Below are 14,318 nucleotides of genomic sequence, written 5' to 3'. Positions count from 1 at the left end.
TCAAGCCTTGGACTACCCACTCCTGGCTCATCCTCTTATAAACGGGCCCCCCACGGACACTGTAAACCCTGCACTTAGCGGCCTTAGCAACCCATTGCGCTAGGAGAGACATTAGCTACTTTAGTCCCAGTTTGCAAACCAAAATTGCACCCCAAGGTCTGTAATCTCTACAGCTGTTGCTGAAGTGCCAGATGTTAGTGAAAGGGGGAGGCACTCTTAAGACAGGAGACAAGGGCTATCCAAGCCTGATTTGCGCTCTCATCCAGTCAGAGCCTTGGGATTTTGGGCTTCTCTCCATATGGAAGCAGCAGGGCCAAGACCAGGCCCATGAGCTGTAACTGAGTCATGCGGCTTCTCTCTGGTAGCCAAACACAACAGCAGCACCAGTTCAATGGTCTACACACTTCAGCCTCTGATGAGCTGTACCGAATGATGTCTAAGTGGCTTCCACTCCTGAGTATATTAAGAAAAGTAAGAAAGGAATCACAGGGCAAGCAATTTCACCCTGAGGCGTATCAAGCTGACCTGAAGAGATCAACATTTGGCGGGCCAAATCTCCTATCAGCAGAATCAAAATGTTTAGATGCCTTAAATATGCTTATACACTGGAGTAGGTCAGATTTGCCCCATGGTAATGTCCTGGCAAGATAACCTCTGATCTTCTCATGGGGGTCCTGATGGAGGATGATTTGCTCAACTATCTGTACCTGAGATAACTCATCACTCGGTCAACTCTATTAAATAAAGTCACAGGACTTTGTCTAAAAATGAACTATGTCCATTTCACTTGTCTGATTTGACAAACAGAGATAAGGGATGGATTGAGATACAGAGAGAGGGGAAGTGTCTGCAGGCTCCAGGACACTCGAAACCAATTCCCAAGTCATCAATGAGCCAACTAGAGATCTCTCAGCTGTCACCTACTACATTCAGGAAAAGGTTTCTGGGTGTTTTGGAGTGTTGACTCAGCTAGGGGCACAAAAGAAATAGGTTGAGATGAGGGAAGGGAGTGAGAGGGAGAAAGAAAAAGAGAGAGAGAGAGTCAAGGAGACTGCATTTAATCTCAGAGTCATTTATTTTTAATACCCGCCAGCATCTCTGTTCTCTCTTTGATCTTCGCATTCCTGGATTTATTGTGATACACAGACAAAGCACAGAATCAACAAAAATAAAAATAATGAATGAAATGTGTGACTTGACAGCTAATTCCACATCAAAACACCAACTGTAGGGGAAAGCAGACGAGAGTCAGACAGCAAGTGAGAGAGAGAAGGACTAAGTGAAGTCAAGCGCGTGGGTCTTAATAAAGTGTCAAGAGGTATCTAAGAAGACTGTGACATTACATTATAGCTGATATAAAGCAGATCATGGCCATATGGCTTACAGCATTCCTATAATACTCTCCATAACAAGCGCTGAGGCTGAAAAGCAGGATCAAATTGAATCAGATCAAACACCCACATCCCTGAAGTGAAAACAAAGGACCAATTCACAAGCCAGCTGGTCAACTCTCTGATTTCAGCAACAATGATTAGCAGCTCATAAACATGACTTCTGAGTGTGATGTACAAATGTAAGTTCCATAATGCAAGGCGCTTATTCCTCTGAGGACTGAGTGGAATAGAAGTGGATCAGTGCGGCAGTCTGCAAGCACAGCTTGAGGCAATCGATGGAGGTAGCCAGGCCTGCATTGGCTTTGTCATCCTAGGCAAAAGCCTGCACAAAGGCAGGCCCAAATGTGCCTCAGACTGTTAGGGTGGAAGTTATGTTCAATCACCAGATCCTAGCGACCTTGGTTTCCAGCCAGCCTCTGAAGTTTGGCACTGGCAACATCTGACAGAGAGCCATTCAATTTTCATTTGCACCCTTAGCAGAGCAAACACAGGGCCGTCTGACACATCCAAATGAGAGACCAGGTCAATATTCATACCAGTGAGGAATAACAGGAAGTCAAATCATTGGGATTTTTTAAAAGTCTTTTTAGACAAGCTTGCATCTGGTTCATAAAATAGACCACAGAGCAGGACAATAAGCATGCTGAGGTAGGCGGCAGAGCTAAAAATCAGTACGACTATAAAGAGCCAAATGAACAATAAATTATTCAGAGACAAAAGTATGAATGAACATATTTCTGAGTGCTTAAAAGTTTGGGCATGTAATATTCCGCTTCTACTCTGAGTAACTGGCAACATTGGCTGTGATAACTATGTGTGTGAAAGAGAGAGAGAAAAAGAGATGAAGAGCAGGGAAGAGAAAGAGAGGGAGTGCGATTTCACTGTGCCCTTTGAGTGCTGTTACATATGGTCTCTGCACACTGTTAGTCTCCCGTGGCAACACTTCCTACGGATGCATCTGCAGTGGCTGAGCTATGACCTCCTCAAGTGACTGAGCCAGAGGATGCATCAAGATGACAGCCTCGAGCCCTGTGCCTGCTTGCCTGTCTGCCTGCTGAGAAGAGAGAGAGAGCTATCCCAGCATTTGCCCATCCATCCAGCCCCAATTCAGCCACCCGGAACACGTGCTGACCATTCCTGCCAAGGCTCAGCCCCATTCCCCCCAGTGCCATCTCAGGCCGCACTACATTCAGGTAACTGATGCATGGGTCATCTGTTCCTTGGACTTGTGAGAAAGAAAAAAAGGCAGCAGTCTCCTTCCATCCTTCTCCGCACATCCAGTCCTGCACACGCTTCATCTCTGTGGTGAAAATAGGGTCCAACGTTGATCGATGCCATTGAAAGTAGAAATCCATTTCAGACTGCAGGATCAATGCAGGCTGAGGCAGAGGAGGCCTGGCGGACGGGGTGCCACCTTTCAAAGATAACCTATCCACACCATCATTCCAGATCAATGATGGCCAGCTCGCCACAACACTGCATTAGGGTGTGCTGCATTTCATCAGGACACAGAGCTCGCTCTCATTCTTCTGATTCATCTCCAAAGCTCCGGATTCCTTTTATTTCACCTGTCGCAAGGTGAAGTGCTTGGCTTTCCTCATTAGTGCTGTCAAATACATCAGAAAAGTGATGTAAGGCACATGAGTTGGAACAGGGGTGATGTAGTGGGATACACTGCTCCTAGTGGCCACGCCTGGTAGTGCAAGCTTTTTTGATTCTGCAGAAAAGACAAATTAGGACACTTCTCTGACTAGCAGAGGAACAAGCAGGGCCTTGACTGCCAGACTTGGACCACTGCAGGTACGTACATCAAAGAACAGGTTATGTGCTCCTTTTATGTTTAAAAGATTCTTTTTTCACACTCCTCAACAGTTTTTTTTCTTACTCCTCAATGTTGTGACACAATAAAAGTAGCCAAACCAACTATTTAAGCCTGGCAAGACAAAGAGATGACCACTGGTATAAATGCTTTGAAAAATGCCATGATATTCAAATATACTTCAGCCTACAGCCTGCTTTTCATCCTTGCACATGTTGAGTGACAAGTCTATAACTAAAGTTACAGAGCAAGCTGCTTGGCCCAGGACTGAGACAGCCCTCTAAATGAGGGCTAAGACAGAGTAACAGGTGACAGCTAATCAGTGGCATCTGGTCGAAGGATGGCTGATAGGAACAGGTGACATATCCAGAGCAGCATTAGGTTCACTGAAAGGTGTCTGCTGTAACTCAAGAGTCTGGACAAAGATCAGCTTGCATGCCTCTCCTGTAAGATGTATAAGCACACAACTAGGGGATTAGCAACAAGAATGGCTACAGTAACCCACTCAGTAACAGATTACAGGATCGGTGGAATGAGGCTGAAATGGGAGTCTGTGTTTCACACCTTTGCTATTCAACATACAAGCACATGTCAATTTGGCTACTCGGTTTCAGCCACAACAACTCTTCTACACCAAAATACTGAGAGAGAGACAGGTTAAAGGACAGAAGATAACTGTAAGGATAAGGATAAATGTTCTATACTGATCCAGATTCAATATTCACATTTTAGAGCTTGTCTATAGGTGCACAACTACTCAGTTAACATATGTTTTATCCTGACCACTGATGAATGAGGCAAATAAAGGCTACATATACAAACAGGAAAACAGATGGACTACAATCTGTAAAATAAAAAACTAAAAAGTACACATATATGGTAAGAGTACCTGACAAAATGGACAATGAGTGTAGACACAAGGTAATTGTTTCTAATAAAGTGTCCAGCAAGTGCATCTAATATATAAAAATAAAAAAGCTCCAGAGTGAGAGTTTAAAATAGCACCCTTAGTATCCTGAAGTAAAAGGGCTGTGAATTATACAGAGGTGCATTGCTTAACTGTTGATGTAGAAGCAGCACTACAATTCAAAAGACGCTGAATAAAGACCCTATAGCAACAGATGGTGGCAATACTTGAAAGATTATGATCCTTGATGGGCAAGGGTGTCTGCAAGGTGTGCAAATGTGTATGTGCACAAACATGTGCAATGTATGTGTGAACTTACCCCCTCCCTGTCTGGAGTATTCGTCTGCCTCATGGTGCACTAAGTCACTCACACAGCCACCATAGGGTAGACGGCCCTCATGGTCAAAAGCCTTGAGCGTCTCGCTGGAGCTGTAGGATTTCTGGGTAGGCACGCGGCACTCCTCGCTGTCCAGAGAAGAGGTGGTGAACTGCAGCTCTTTCTCGCAGCGGCTACGAGTCAGAGAGCGGTGTCTACGCTCCTTTAGGTCCATGGCTGCTGTAGCCGGTTGGGCTGATCGCTCCTGGAGACGAAGGTCTTATCAAACCGTCTGGTCCCTCACCTGTCTAGACACATACAAGAGAGAGAGAGAGAGAGAGAGAGAGAAAAAGAAATAATAATTTAGAGAACTTGATCACCACATGCGTATCACTAAACTATAAAAATTAACACTTAGAAAACCTTGCACTTATCAGCAGCAATAACAAATGCATTGTGTTGATTTATATTTACAATTTCTCAGATCACTGGAACAAGCAGAGAAATTCTGTCAAAAATGGGTAATTAAAAATTTCAACCAATATTAAATTTGTGTTAGTAAGCTCAGAAGTAAGCTATGATTTCCCTGCAATACTGTGATAGTGTGGCAAGTGTAAACATCCTAAATATAGTCGACATAATTGTATGCAGAAAGTTTAGATGCCCCTGGTCAAATTATGTTTAGTTGATTTTCTAAGTGAAAATAAGTACACACCCTCTACGGGAAATTCACTTTTAAATTTAACACCTTGGAAAAAAAAAATAAAACACAAAATGTTTCTTGTAGAGGATGTGTTAACTTATTTTCACTTAGAAAATCAACAAGCAACATGTCATTTCACCACAGATGTTTAAACTTTTGCATTCACCTGTACATCTAGACGTTTGCTTGTTTTAAGTCATTTTACCTAGCAAAATGAATTATACTGGCAGATAATTGCTTCTTTTATTAAGAATTAAGTATCATTTCTTGAAACAAGAAATGTTATCTGCATTATCTCTGGACACTAGCAAAATCTCATAATGAGAATTATTCAATATACTGACTGTAAGACATTTTCATATTTTTGTAGTGTTGCATTTAATAAAAAAAAAACATTCCTGCTGTATATGCGGTCTTGTTTTCCAAAAAAAAAAAAACTAATTTAATAATGTCTATCATATTGTGTCATGTCATGTTTATCGTATTTTGGCACAAACAAAAAAGTGCAAAATTTGAACTACTGAATGTATGTAATACAAACAATTAGTTATACAAGGACATAATTACATCTAGAAAGTATAATAACATGATAACTCTACACTTCTGTCAAAACGAAAGAAAAATCGTTAAAAAGCTTTAATTAGTACAGAACCTTTATGCTATGTGGAGGTCCTTTAAGCTTGAAAAAGGTTCTCCACACTTAACATATATTATTTACAAAACTGATACTTTAGAGAACTAAAGTGTTCTTTAGGAAACAATTTCAGTTCTACGACAGTTCTCCAAACAACACTTTTTGACAAAAATAAACACAGGGCGCGTACATGAGCAGACTCGAACATTATCTAATCAAAGTCATAAAGCTGTCATAAAGGTGGCAAATGCAGAGGAAGGAGCAGGGCGGATCTGTGCACCGCGAGTGATGGCTCAACGCTGCTGAGGGATTGTTGGTGGAGCAGAGGAAGGACAGGAAGGCAGAGGAAATGACTTGCGGGCATTGCGAGTCTCTCTCTCATTATCAGGAGCAGAATGAGAGGAGCTCCCATGGAGGCCAGGAGAGGATAATCACACATGCCTGATCGTGTGTGCTGGAGAAAACAGGGCCACAAGTCACCCAACCTACTCACACTATGCTAACTCAGGTGCTGGGTTTAGTAGCAAAGTCACACACCTCCAGTGATACACCCTGTTATTGACACATCACTCTAGCTATAAGTAATGTAGTGGTCTGGCGCTAAAGCTAGCTCACGGTAATTAGACAGCAATTAAAAGCAACTTGAACTGCACCAGTAGAGCTGTAGAGAGCATGCATAAGTATGACAGCTAGTTTAAACCCACACAAAAGACATAGCCTCACCTGTGTCTAAACCTCCCACAACAAAGCAAGATCAGAACAGAGGTGAAAATCACATTCTCTAATAGAAAATAACAAAAGCTAAATGCTTATACAAGAAAAGGAATAATCCACTAGCAGAGCACATCACAGATCCTGTTTCTTTACACCACGTACAACTGTACCTGTTGACAAAAAGGGCTCTTTGGAGCAATGCCGTAGAACAGGGGTGCCCAACCCTGGTACTGGAGGGCGAGCACAGTTTGGTGATTTACCCACTCAAACACTCTTATCTGTTAATTGACAGGTTTAGTGAGTGTGTTTGAGTAGGGCCCCTAGGCACAGAGTTGGGCACCCCTGCCTTAGAAAAAACACTTTTGGTTCCTTAAATACGCTTTGAAATGATGCTTGTTCCAAGATCTGTTACATGCCAGTATGTCTGCATTAATCTGCAATCTGCTACAGTCAGTTAAAATACCCATTTTCAGCACCTCATACTCATTTCACACTCATATCAATTTCTTGTTTTGCGATTCAGAAAGTGTTTAGTATCTGTAGGAAGGTCACTGATACATGTGCTAGGAGACCAAAAACTAAGAGGAGCAGCAGCCAGACATCTTTTTCCCCCCAATGCATGACAACATCTGCCTGAAAAAACAGAGATGTCTATCCGGACAGGATAAAAATGATCAGAACACCACTTTATTTGGTGAAAAACAGTAGGTAATTCAGACTATATTTTTCTTAGAGGAGGAGGGAGAAAAGCACAAGGCATACCTGTAAAAGAGGAAATTACCTCAGGACCCCATATAATATTAATTCCATCTGAATATCGCTAATGATAGGTTCTTTAAAGAGCCATTTCTGTAAATGATGTGCGAGTGTGAAGAACCTCTTTCAATTTTAACTCTTTAAGGCTAATGCAAAAACACCGCGGTTTCTTCCATTAACTTGATTTCTCAAGCCTGTGCTCTGAATGAAAATTGGATTTTGCTCTCTACACTCACAAATCTGTTTTTCCAACATTGTTCTTTAGGGAAAGTGTTTCTTCTATTACAATGCTCAAAGAACACTCTGTGGCATTTTTAGCTTGTTAAAGAGTGAACAAATGTACGTCCAAGCCATGAACTTAGATTTTTAACACAGCAGCTTGTACTCTTGTGGACAGAAGCAGCTCAGTTTGTCTCTGCTGTCCTATTGTGTCTCTCCACACTATCCACCACACCACACTATCTACTGCATTAGCATGATTGGAGGAGAAGCTGCTTGCTGCAGGGTGTACACAACGCAGCAAGCGTAGACAGCAGGCCTGTTCTCTCTTCACTTCAACAGATGATTACACAAAAAGCATGGCCACTAGCTATTCACCATGCCATGTTTACTGAGAAGCTGAAAAGAAGAGTGGCTCAAAGAGAAAGCCATTAGGTTGCGAACCTTCGTCCCACTTGCTCATAACTTAGAGAGAACGAGAGACAGAGAGAAAAAACAGAATGCAGCAGATGATGCTTTTAATAAGGATTCATTAAAAGAATACTCCAAGGTCAGTTTGAGATATACTGGCAGTGTCCATTGATTAAGTGCTGGCATTAATGTGTAAAAGATGCCATTAAGGAATGAAATACGATGTTCATCAACAAGGTCACTAACTATTAAACAGCAAATGTTGGTGGTATTGAATGCAAAATGAGAGAAAGAGAAACGTGGACAGCTACAGTGAACGCTGGCACGGTTATTTGATCATTTCTATGTGTCCTCAAACCCACAAAACTGTCTCACATTCTCAAGTCAAAAACTCCCTCCCGCCTATTCTTTTTTGACCCATTTCTCTTCCTATTAGACACACAAATAAGTACTTTGTCATCAGCGGGGATGAAGGGCAGTCTGTTGTGATGTGAGGAAAGCGTGGACGTTGGAGCCGCAGGGCCTTTCAAAGCACAGTTGAAAGGAGTGCGGTGACATGGCTGGTGTGTAAGTGTGGTACAAGTGTGTGGGGGAGTGGAGGGGGATGGGAAAAGCAGCGCTCCAGGGGGCTGCTGAAGCAGTGTAGTAGTAAGATGATGCCGTAAGATGGGGAAGAAGCGGGTCAATATATGGCAAGGCTGCAGCACAAGCAGGTCACTCCTTCAATTCATTTCAGTGGTGGAAAAGAAGAGAGCACCTGGGGGCACGGAGCATAACGGAACAGTTTCGCCTGATCCAGCTCCCTCCACGCAGCGCAGGAGAAAAGAATGGAGGGAGGGAAGGAAGGAGGGAAGGAGAGAGAAAGGGAGGGATGGTGGAATTCAGGACAGGGAGATCAATCACCGAGCTCCCACGCAGGTGAGTGCTGCAAGGTTAATGATAACTGGCTCCTGGCATGGTGCATGCACACCCAGGCACACATACTGCAACACATGCACATAACATATTATCACCTCCCACGTCTGCCCGTCAAATGCATCACAAGTGCCCGTCCTCACATATGCATTTTATGGCACCCAACCATGCCTTTCCAGAGCGCCCTGCAGGATCTAGGCACCCACTGCAAAAAATCCATGTGAGATTAGACGAGACAGAGGATGCAAATTCTCAAGAGTGAGAGAGAGCCGACCATGAAATCACAGCAAAATGGAAGGCGTAATTGGAAAATGATAGGAGGGTTACAAATTAATTTTTTTAAAATTACAGCGCAAAATTTGTCACAGCAGGGAGCTCTTTCCAGAATGAACTTTTTAAGGAGGGAAGTTTAAAAATGAGTTCAGCAGATATGCAGCACCATGAATGGTCAAAAAGGTAACGTTATACATGAATCATCATGTACTCTTAAAAATAGAGGTGCCCAGAGAGGCTCCTTGGGACAGTGCCATAGAACAGAGAAGTCCAATCTTATCCCTAAGATGCCAGTGGGACTTCAGGTTTTCATTCCAAACAAGCAGGAGCACACCTGACTGTACTTGTTTAATCAGCTGATCTCAGCCTTCAACAACTTCTGCTTTGTTGGAATAAACAAACTCTTTCAATGGATTACATTTTTTGTAAAAGGCATATGTGAGTGTGAAGTGCATTTAAAGAAGCTCCATATGAATTGTCTAATTAAAGTTTTGTTTTTACATAGAAGGATCTTTTAGGAAGCTTCATTTTTAAAAGTGCATGCAAGAATTCTTAATCCACTCAAACACGGTTATTTTGGACAAACATTTAGTTGCCGGCTTTCGTCCTAAGTGGTGCAGCGACTTGAACGATGCTTCTAAGGTGACAGAGTTCTATTCATCCCCGTCACTCAAATGAAGTGACAAATAGGAAGCAGACACAAACATGGCCATGGCCTCTTGTCTCAGACTCTACTCTGTTGCAATAAATAACCTCCAAACATCTCCCCCTCCAATCAGAGTGGCTCAAAAGCATCCATTACCTGAGTCATCTAATTCAATAACGGCAAAATAAACAACCCACAATGGCTAGCATGACTCCTGGAAAATCAACACATTAAAACAGCAAAAAGACATTTAGCAGAGCTCACTTTTTTCCCCTGCATGTGGGCCTGGGTGAAACATATCATTCTAAATCTGAATTGAATTTGAATAATATAAACAGGATCAATCAGCATACAAAGCCTGTTATCACAAACTACTGGATAAACAAGTTTACGTCGGTCCTCTCCAGCAATGGAAAATTACAGCCTTGTTGTCTGACATGTTTCCTACTAGGGCAAACTATTTTGTTACGTTGGCGATGGATATGCTTTTGAGGTTAGGAATTATTGCGTTCATATATTTTGACTGACAGCCTTACAGGGGTCTCACTGAAGCAGATAAGATATATTTTGTCTCGTAGTGCTTTGTTGCGGCAAGCAAAGATAGCACTGTTTCTGTTTACACGTTTTGCCCCCAGCTCAGCTGTTTCACTGCACAACACAATCTCCAATTAGTCAAAGCACAGATGACAACGGGGCAAGTGTTCACTCAGAATAGCATGTAGTAATACGTTTGGTGAGCTCAAAGTGCTTTACTGAGCACCTTCTCACACAGTTTGGAACTACTGCATGATTCAGGATGGCGTTCTGCCAGTTTCATTTAAAATGTAAAAATTCTAATTCAGTGATGACTATCACATCATTCTAATTTACATTTTAAGGACATTTGTTTCTGAAGTAATGTCTTCTTCTTATTATTTCCAAGAGGGCCCATTACCTACATATCCATCACTTGTATTTATGTGTATAACATTTATGTGGTATTATGTACCAAAAATTGTCATTGTCATTTAATTTTTTATGGCCATTTTTCATCCTCTTGTTATCCCTTAGAAGTAAGCAGCTGTTTTTGTTAATGATTTGTTCATTTAAGACTGACATAAGATAAATGAGCTCTATTGTATATTGTGTCTGATTCAAAAAACACTTAGTGCTGAAACACTCCTTAGAACTTCAGTGTGAATGGGCAGAGCTAACTTACTTCCAACTTTACTTCCAAATTTACTTTCCACAGCCGTTACATGTATTTGACATGCAAAGAACCTGAACTAACAAAGCTGAAAATTCATAGATATTTTTGAACAGAAATGTAAGTTACACAACAAACGATTTTTTCTGTTATTTTAATTCAACAAATCAAGTATATTCCCTTACTGACTTCAACTGCGCCCTGACAGAGCATTCAATAATAAAAGAAGTCTTGTGCATCTTTTATACAGAGAAAGAAAAATAACAGCGCACAAAAAGCAACAACTCTATTGTAAAATGCACGGCATGTACATGCACATGTCTTAACTCTTATGGCAGCAGGTTTAAATGATTTAAAGGCATTTTTTCTCCCGAATTTAGTCATATCCAATTGCACCTACTAGTTAGGACTTCCCCTATCACACAATACCACCAGTGCTAGAAGGGCAAAGGCTTGCACAGGCAGTGAAGCCAAGCACCGCATCTTTTTGAACTGCCGCTCAAACAACATCATCGGACAGCCCAACCTGCTCTACGTCAGCTAACAGACTACTGCACTGAGTAATGGGGAAGGGTGGGGCCATCCTACCCACCCGGATTGCTCAAGAGATCAGAATTAGACAATTGTGATCTCTTGGCAAATTCTCAGATCTTTGCATTGCATGTAAATTCACCATTTTCAAAAATGAACCTTACACAATATCTACAGTACTCAAATTCTTAAAATTCTAAACAAGCCTAATACACATCAGAAAGCATGGTTGAGAGGCTGCTGTGATATGCTGCAAATATTTGCAAGCCAGTGTTCTAATTAACACAAACGCATTTCACACCAAAACAGAAATGTTTGCTTACAAAACGCAGTTTGGTATTCCCTTCTGGTACCAGGAGAATGATTTTGGTCAGTGCGCCTGCGTGCACGTTTATCTGGAATCAGGAGCTCTCATGTAGAGGCGTGCACATTACTTTTAGCGAGGAGGACGCAAAGAGGTATATCTTATGAGGAATTAGCTGTCCAGACTGTTCATTTTGGCAACTAATGCCGCTTTGTGTCCCACTGGGATGAGCCGTTTGCATGTTTTTTTTCAGCGGGAAAAACAGAGGGTGGTAGATGTCCCTCCAGCATGGAAGAACTACAGATGAGATGATTCACCAGTGCGTCTCGTCTGCTGTGTCATTCTTACTTCAGATATTAATTACCATCTTTCCCTGCGGCCCAAAAAAGAGAACAAATGTGAAATTGTGTTGCAGCATTGACAGTGAGGAAAGGTAGAACAGAGCAGCATTGTGTGGCTTTCGATTGAGATTTTAATGAGTGGATCCTCTCCCGGGCAGGGGTCATTAATCACATCAGATATGGAGGTATGGCCGACGGGGCAGAGCCTGGCCATGGCACGGCGTCAGCTGGAACAAGGCCGCCATGTTGAGTCCAAACAAAGCCCAGTGCCAAACCATAACTAGCCCACAATGAGCGGCGCTGCAGTCTGATTAGGCTTCATCACTTGCACTGTCTGTCGGTCTCCCCCTCTTTCGCTCACTCCCTTTCTACTTGCTGACAGCTCTCCAAGGAAGCTTCTCTCTTTTGCTTTGTCTCACCTATTGCTGGAACAGGCATATTCATATCCAGCAAATACATCCAGACTGCTCCCTATTATAATACACATTGCAGCCACCACCTTTAATATGATATGGCCTGAGCAGAATATCCTGTGCGTAAAATGAGAGACAGTTTGCTCAGCTTTGGTGTAGTTCCAAGTCTTTTCAAATACAGGAGCATTTGATCCCTGTTGTAACTCAATAGCTAGAGAAGGAAAAAAAGATCTCATTCGACCTTGCTTATCTTGCTTCTCTGTTAACATCAAAAGTGGACCACTCGCACACCTCAGTCCAGTCTTCTTCGTTTTCTTCCTATGTGATTTAGCCTCATTCTCATTCAAAATTCCATACTTCTAAACCAAAATAAGATACAGTAATAGCATTATAGGAAGCATGAGTTTTATCAAAATCTACCTGGATACCATACATCTAGATAAAATTTAAAGTTTACCAACAATGTTTGACCCTATTCTAGAAGAAAAAAATGATGGATTCAAATGAAAGGGGCTTCAAATGTGGATATAACTCTTAAGAATTGGTATAGTGTAGTGAGTAACATCTTTGCCTTCTATGCTGTAGACTGGGGTACAATCCCCACCTTGGTAAACACCCTACACTATACCAATAAGAGAGATTGGGCAAGATTCCTAACACTACCTCCACATACCTGTGTAAAATGATCAACTTGTAAGTCGCTCTGGATAAGAGCGTCTGCCAAATGCCATGAATGGAACAGATGTTTATACTTTTTATGTCACAAACTTTTCAATGTATTAACACACCTACTTTTGCAAGTTGGCACCAGTATGCTAATCACCAAAAGATGAAGGGTTAGAAGTGCAACTGGCTATGACGCTGGGTCTGTCTCAAACGGAGCCCTTGTTCTATAGGTGATGAACTAACTGGGGTTCAATTCTAGAGAAACTCACAGAGTCAGAACTGTCCACAGTGGCAGTGATAAGAACCAGATGACTGAAGACTTTAATGCCTCCAAAATCTCTCTCTTACTCTTAATTTATTACAGGAAAAAGTTACAAATAATGCATGATGCAGAGTTTGTTTCACCATAGTACTGTGATAAAGTTAATAGTAACACAGTAATAAACACACTGATGGAAGGGTGCTGTGATTTGCATTTACTCCTGTTTTACCATTATCAACATTACAAATGTTAAACATTATTAAAATGGCTACTGCATTATAAACATTATCACTCTTAGTTCCTGTCAACACCACTGTAAAGCAGTCAAAATTCAGAAACTTCTTTACAATGGAGCATCAGACATCAAAATATTATGAAGGACTTTTTTTGGGGATTTTTACCCAATTACCCAAGTCATCTCCAATTCCAGCCGCTAATTAGAACTCCCCCAGTCACATGATGCTACCAATGCTAGGGGGACAGACTTCCTCCGAGACCTGTGAAGCCAGCAACTGCATCTTTTCAAACTGTCACTAATGCAACGTCATTGGACAGCTAAACGCTCTTGGAGGAAAGCGCCAACTGCCAGATCTGTTATGTCAGCTAACAGATGACTGCACTAACTAGCATCACGTGAGTGATCAGGGGAGAAGTGGGGGACATCCTACCCACCCAGAGGTCGAGGCCAATTGTGCTCTCTTTGAAAAATCAGTGGAGTGTTCCTTTAATACTAAGTTATCAAAGTAAACTGCTTTGTTTGTTTTGGCTACATGTGATGGATTACACTGGATTAAGAGTCCCAATGTTCCTGTAAATCTTGTGACCTTCATAACCCAATCAGGTCACTCGTTTTCTATTTCTGTAGATAACAGTTACCAAGAAACATGACTCAGGCTTGATTTCAGACT

General features: G+C 41.9%; 1 protein-coding gene across 2 annotated transcripts in view; it reads right to left on the bottom strand.

The window, feature by feature from the left end:
- The window catches only part of tenm2 (teneurin transmembrane protein 2), a 384,812-nt gene that overhangs the window by 305,516 nt on the left and 64,978 nt on the right, over positions 1-14,318 (bottom strand). For both annotated transcript variants that reach the window (XM_037540529.1, XM_037540530.1), the window contains exon 2: positions 4,440-4,744. In XM_037540529.1, the coding sequence (XP_037396426.1) occupies positions 4,440-4,671 (232 nt within the window). In that variant the 5' untranslated portion in view covers positions 4,672-4,744. The remainder of the gene's footprint in view (positions 1-4,439; positions 4,745-14,318) is intronic.

The sequence above is a fragment of the Pygocentrus nattereri genome, chromosome 8 (assembly GCF_015220715.1).
Source record: "Pygocentrus nattereri isolate fPygNat1 chromosome 8, fPygNat1.pri, whole genome shotgun sequence".
Classification (NCBI taxonomy): domain Eukaryota; kingdom Metazoa; phylum Chordata; class Actinopteri; order Characiformes; family Serrasalmidae; genus Pygocentrus; species Pygocentrus nattereri.
The sequence above is the reverse complement of the archived record's forward strand: the minus strand, read 5'-3'. Positions and strand labels throughout refer to the sequence as shown.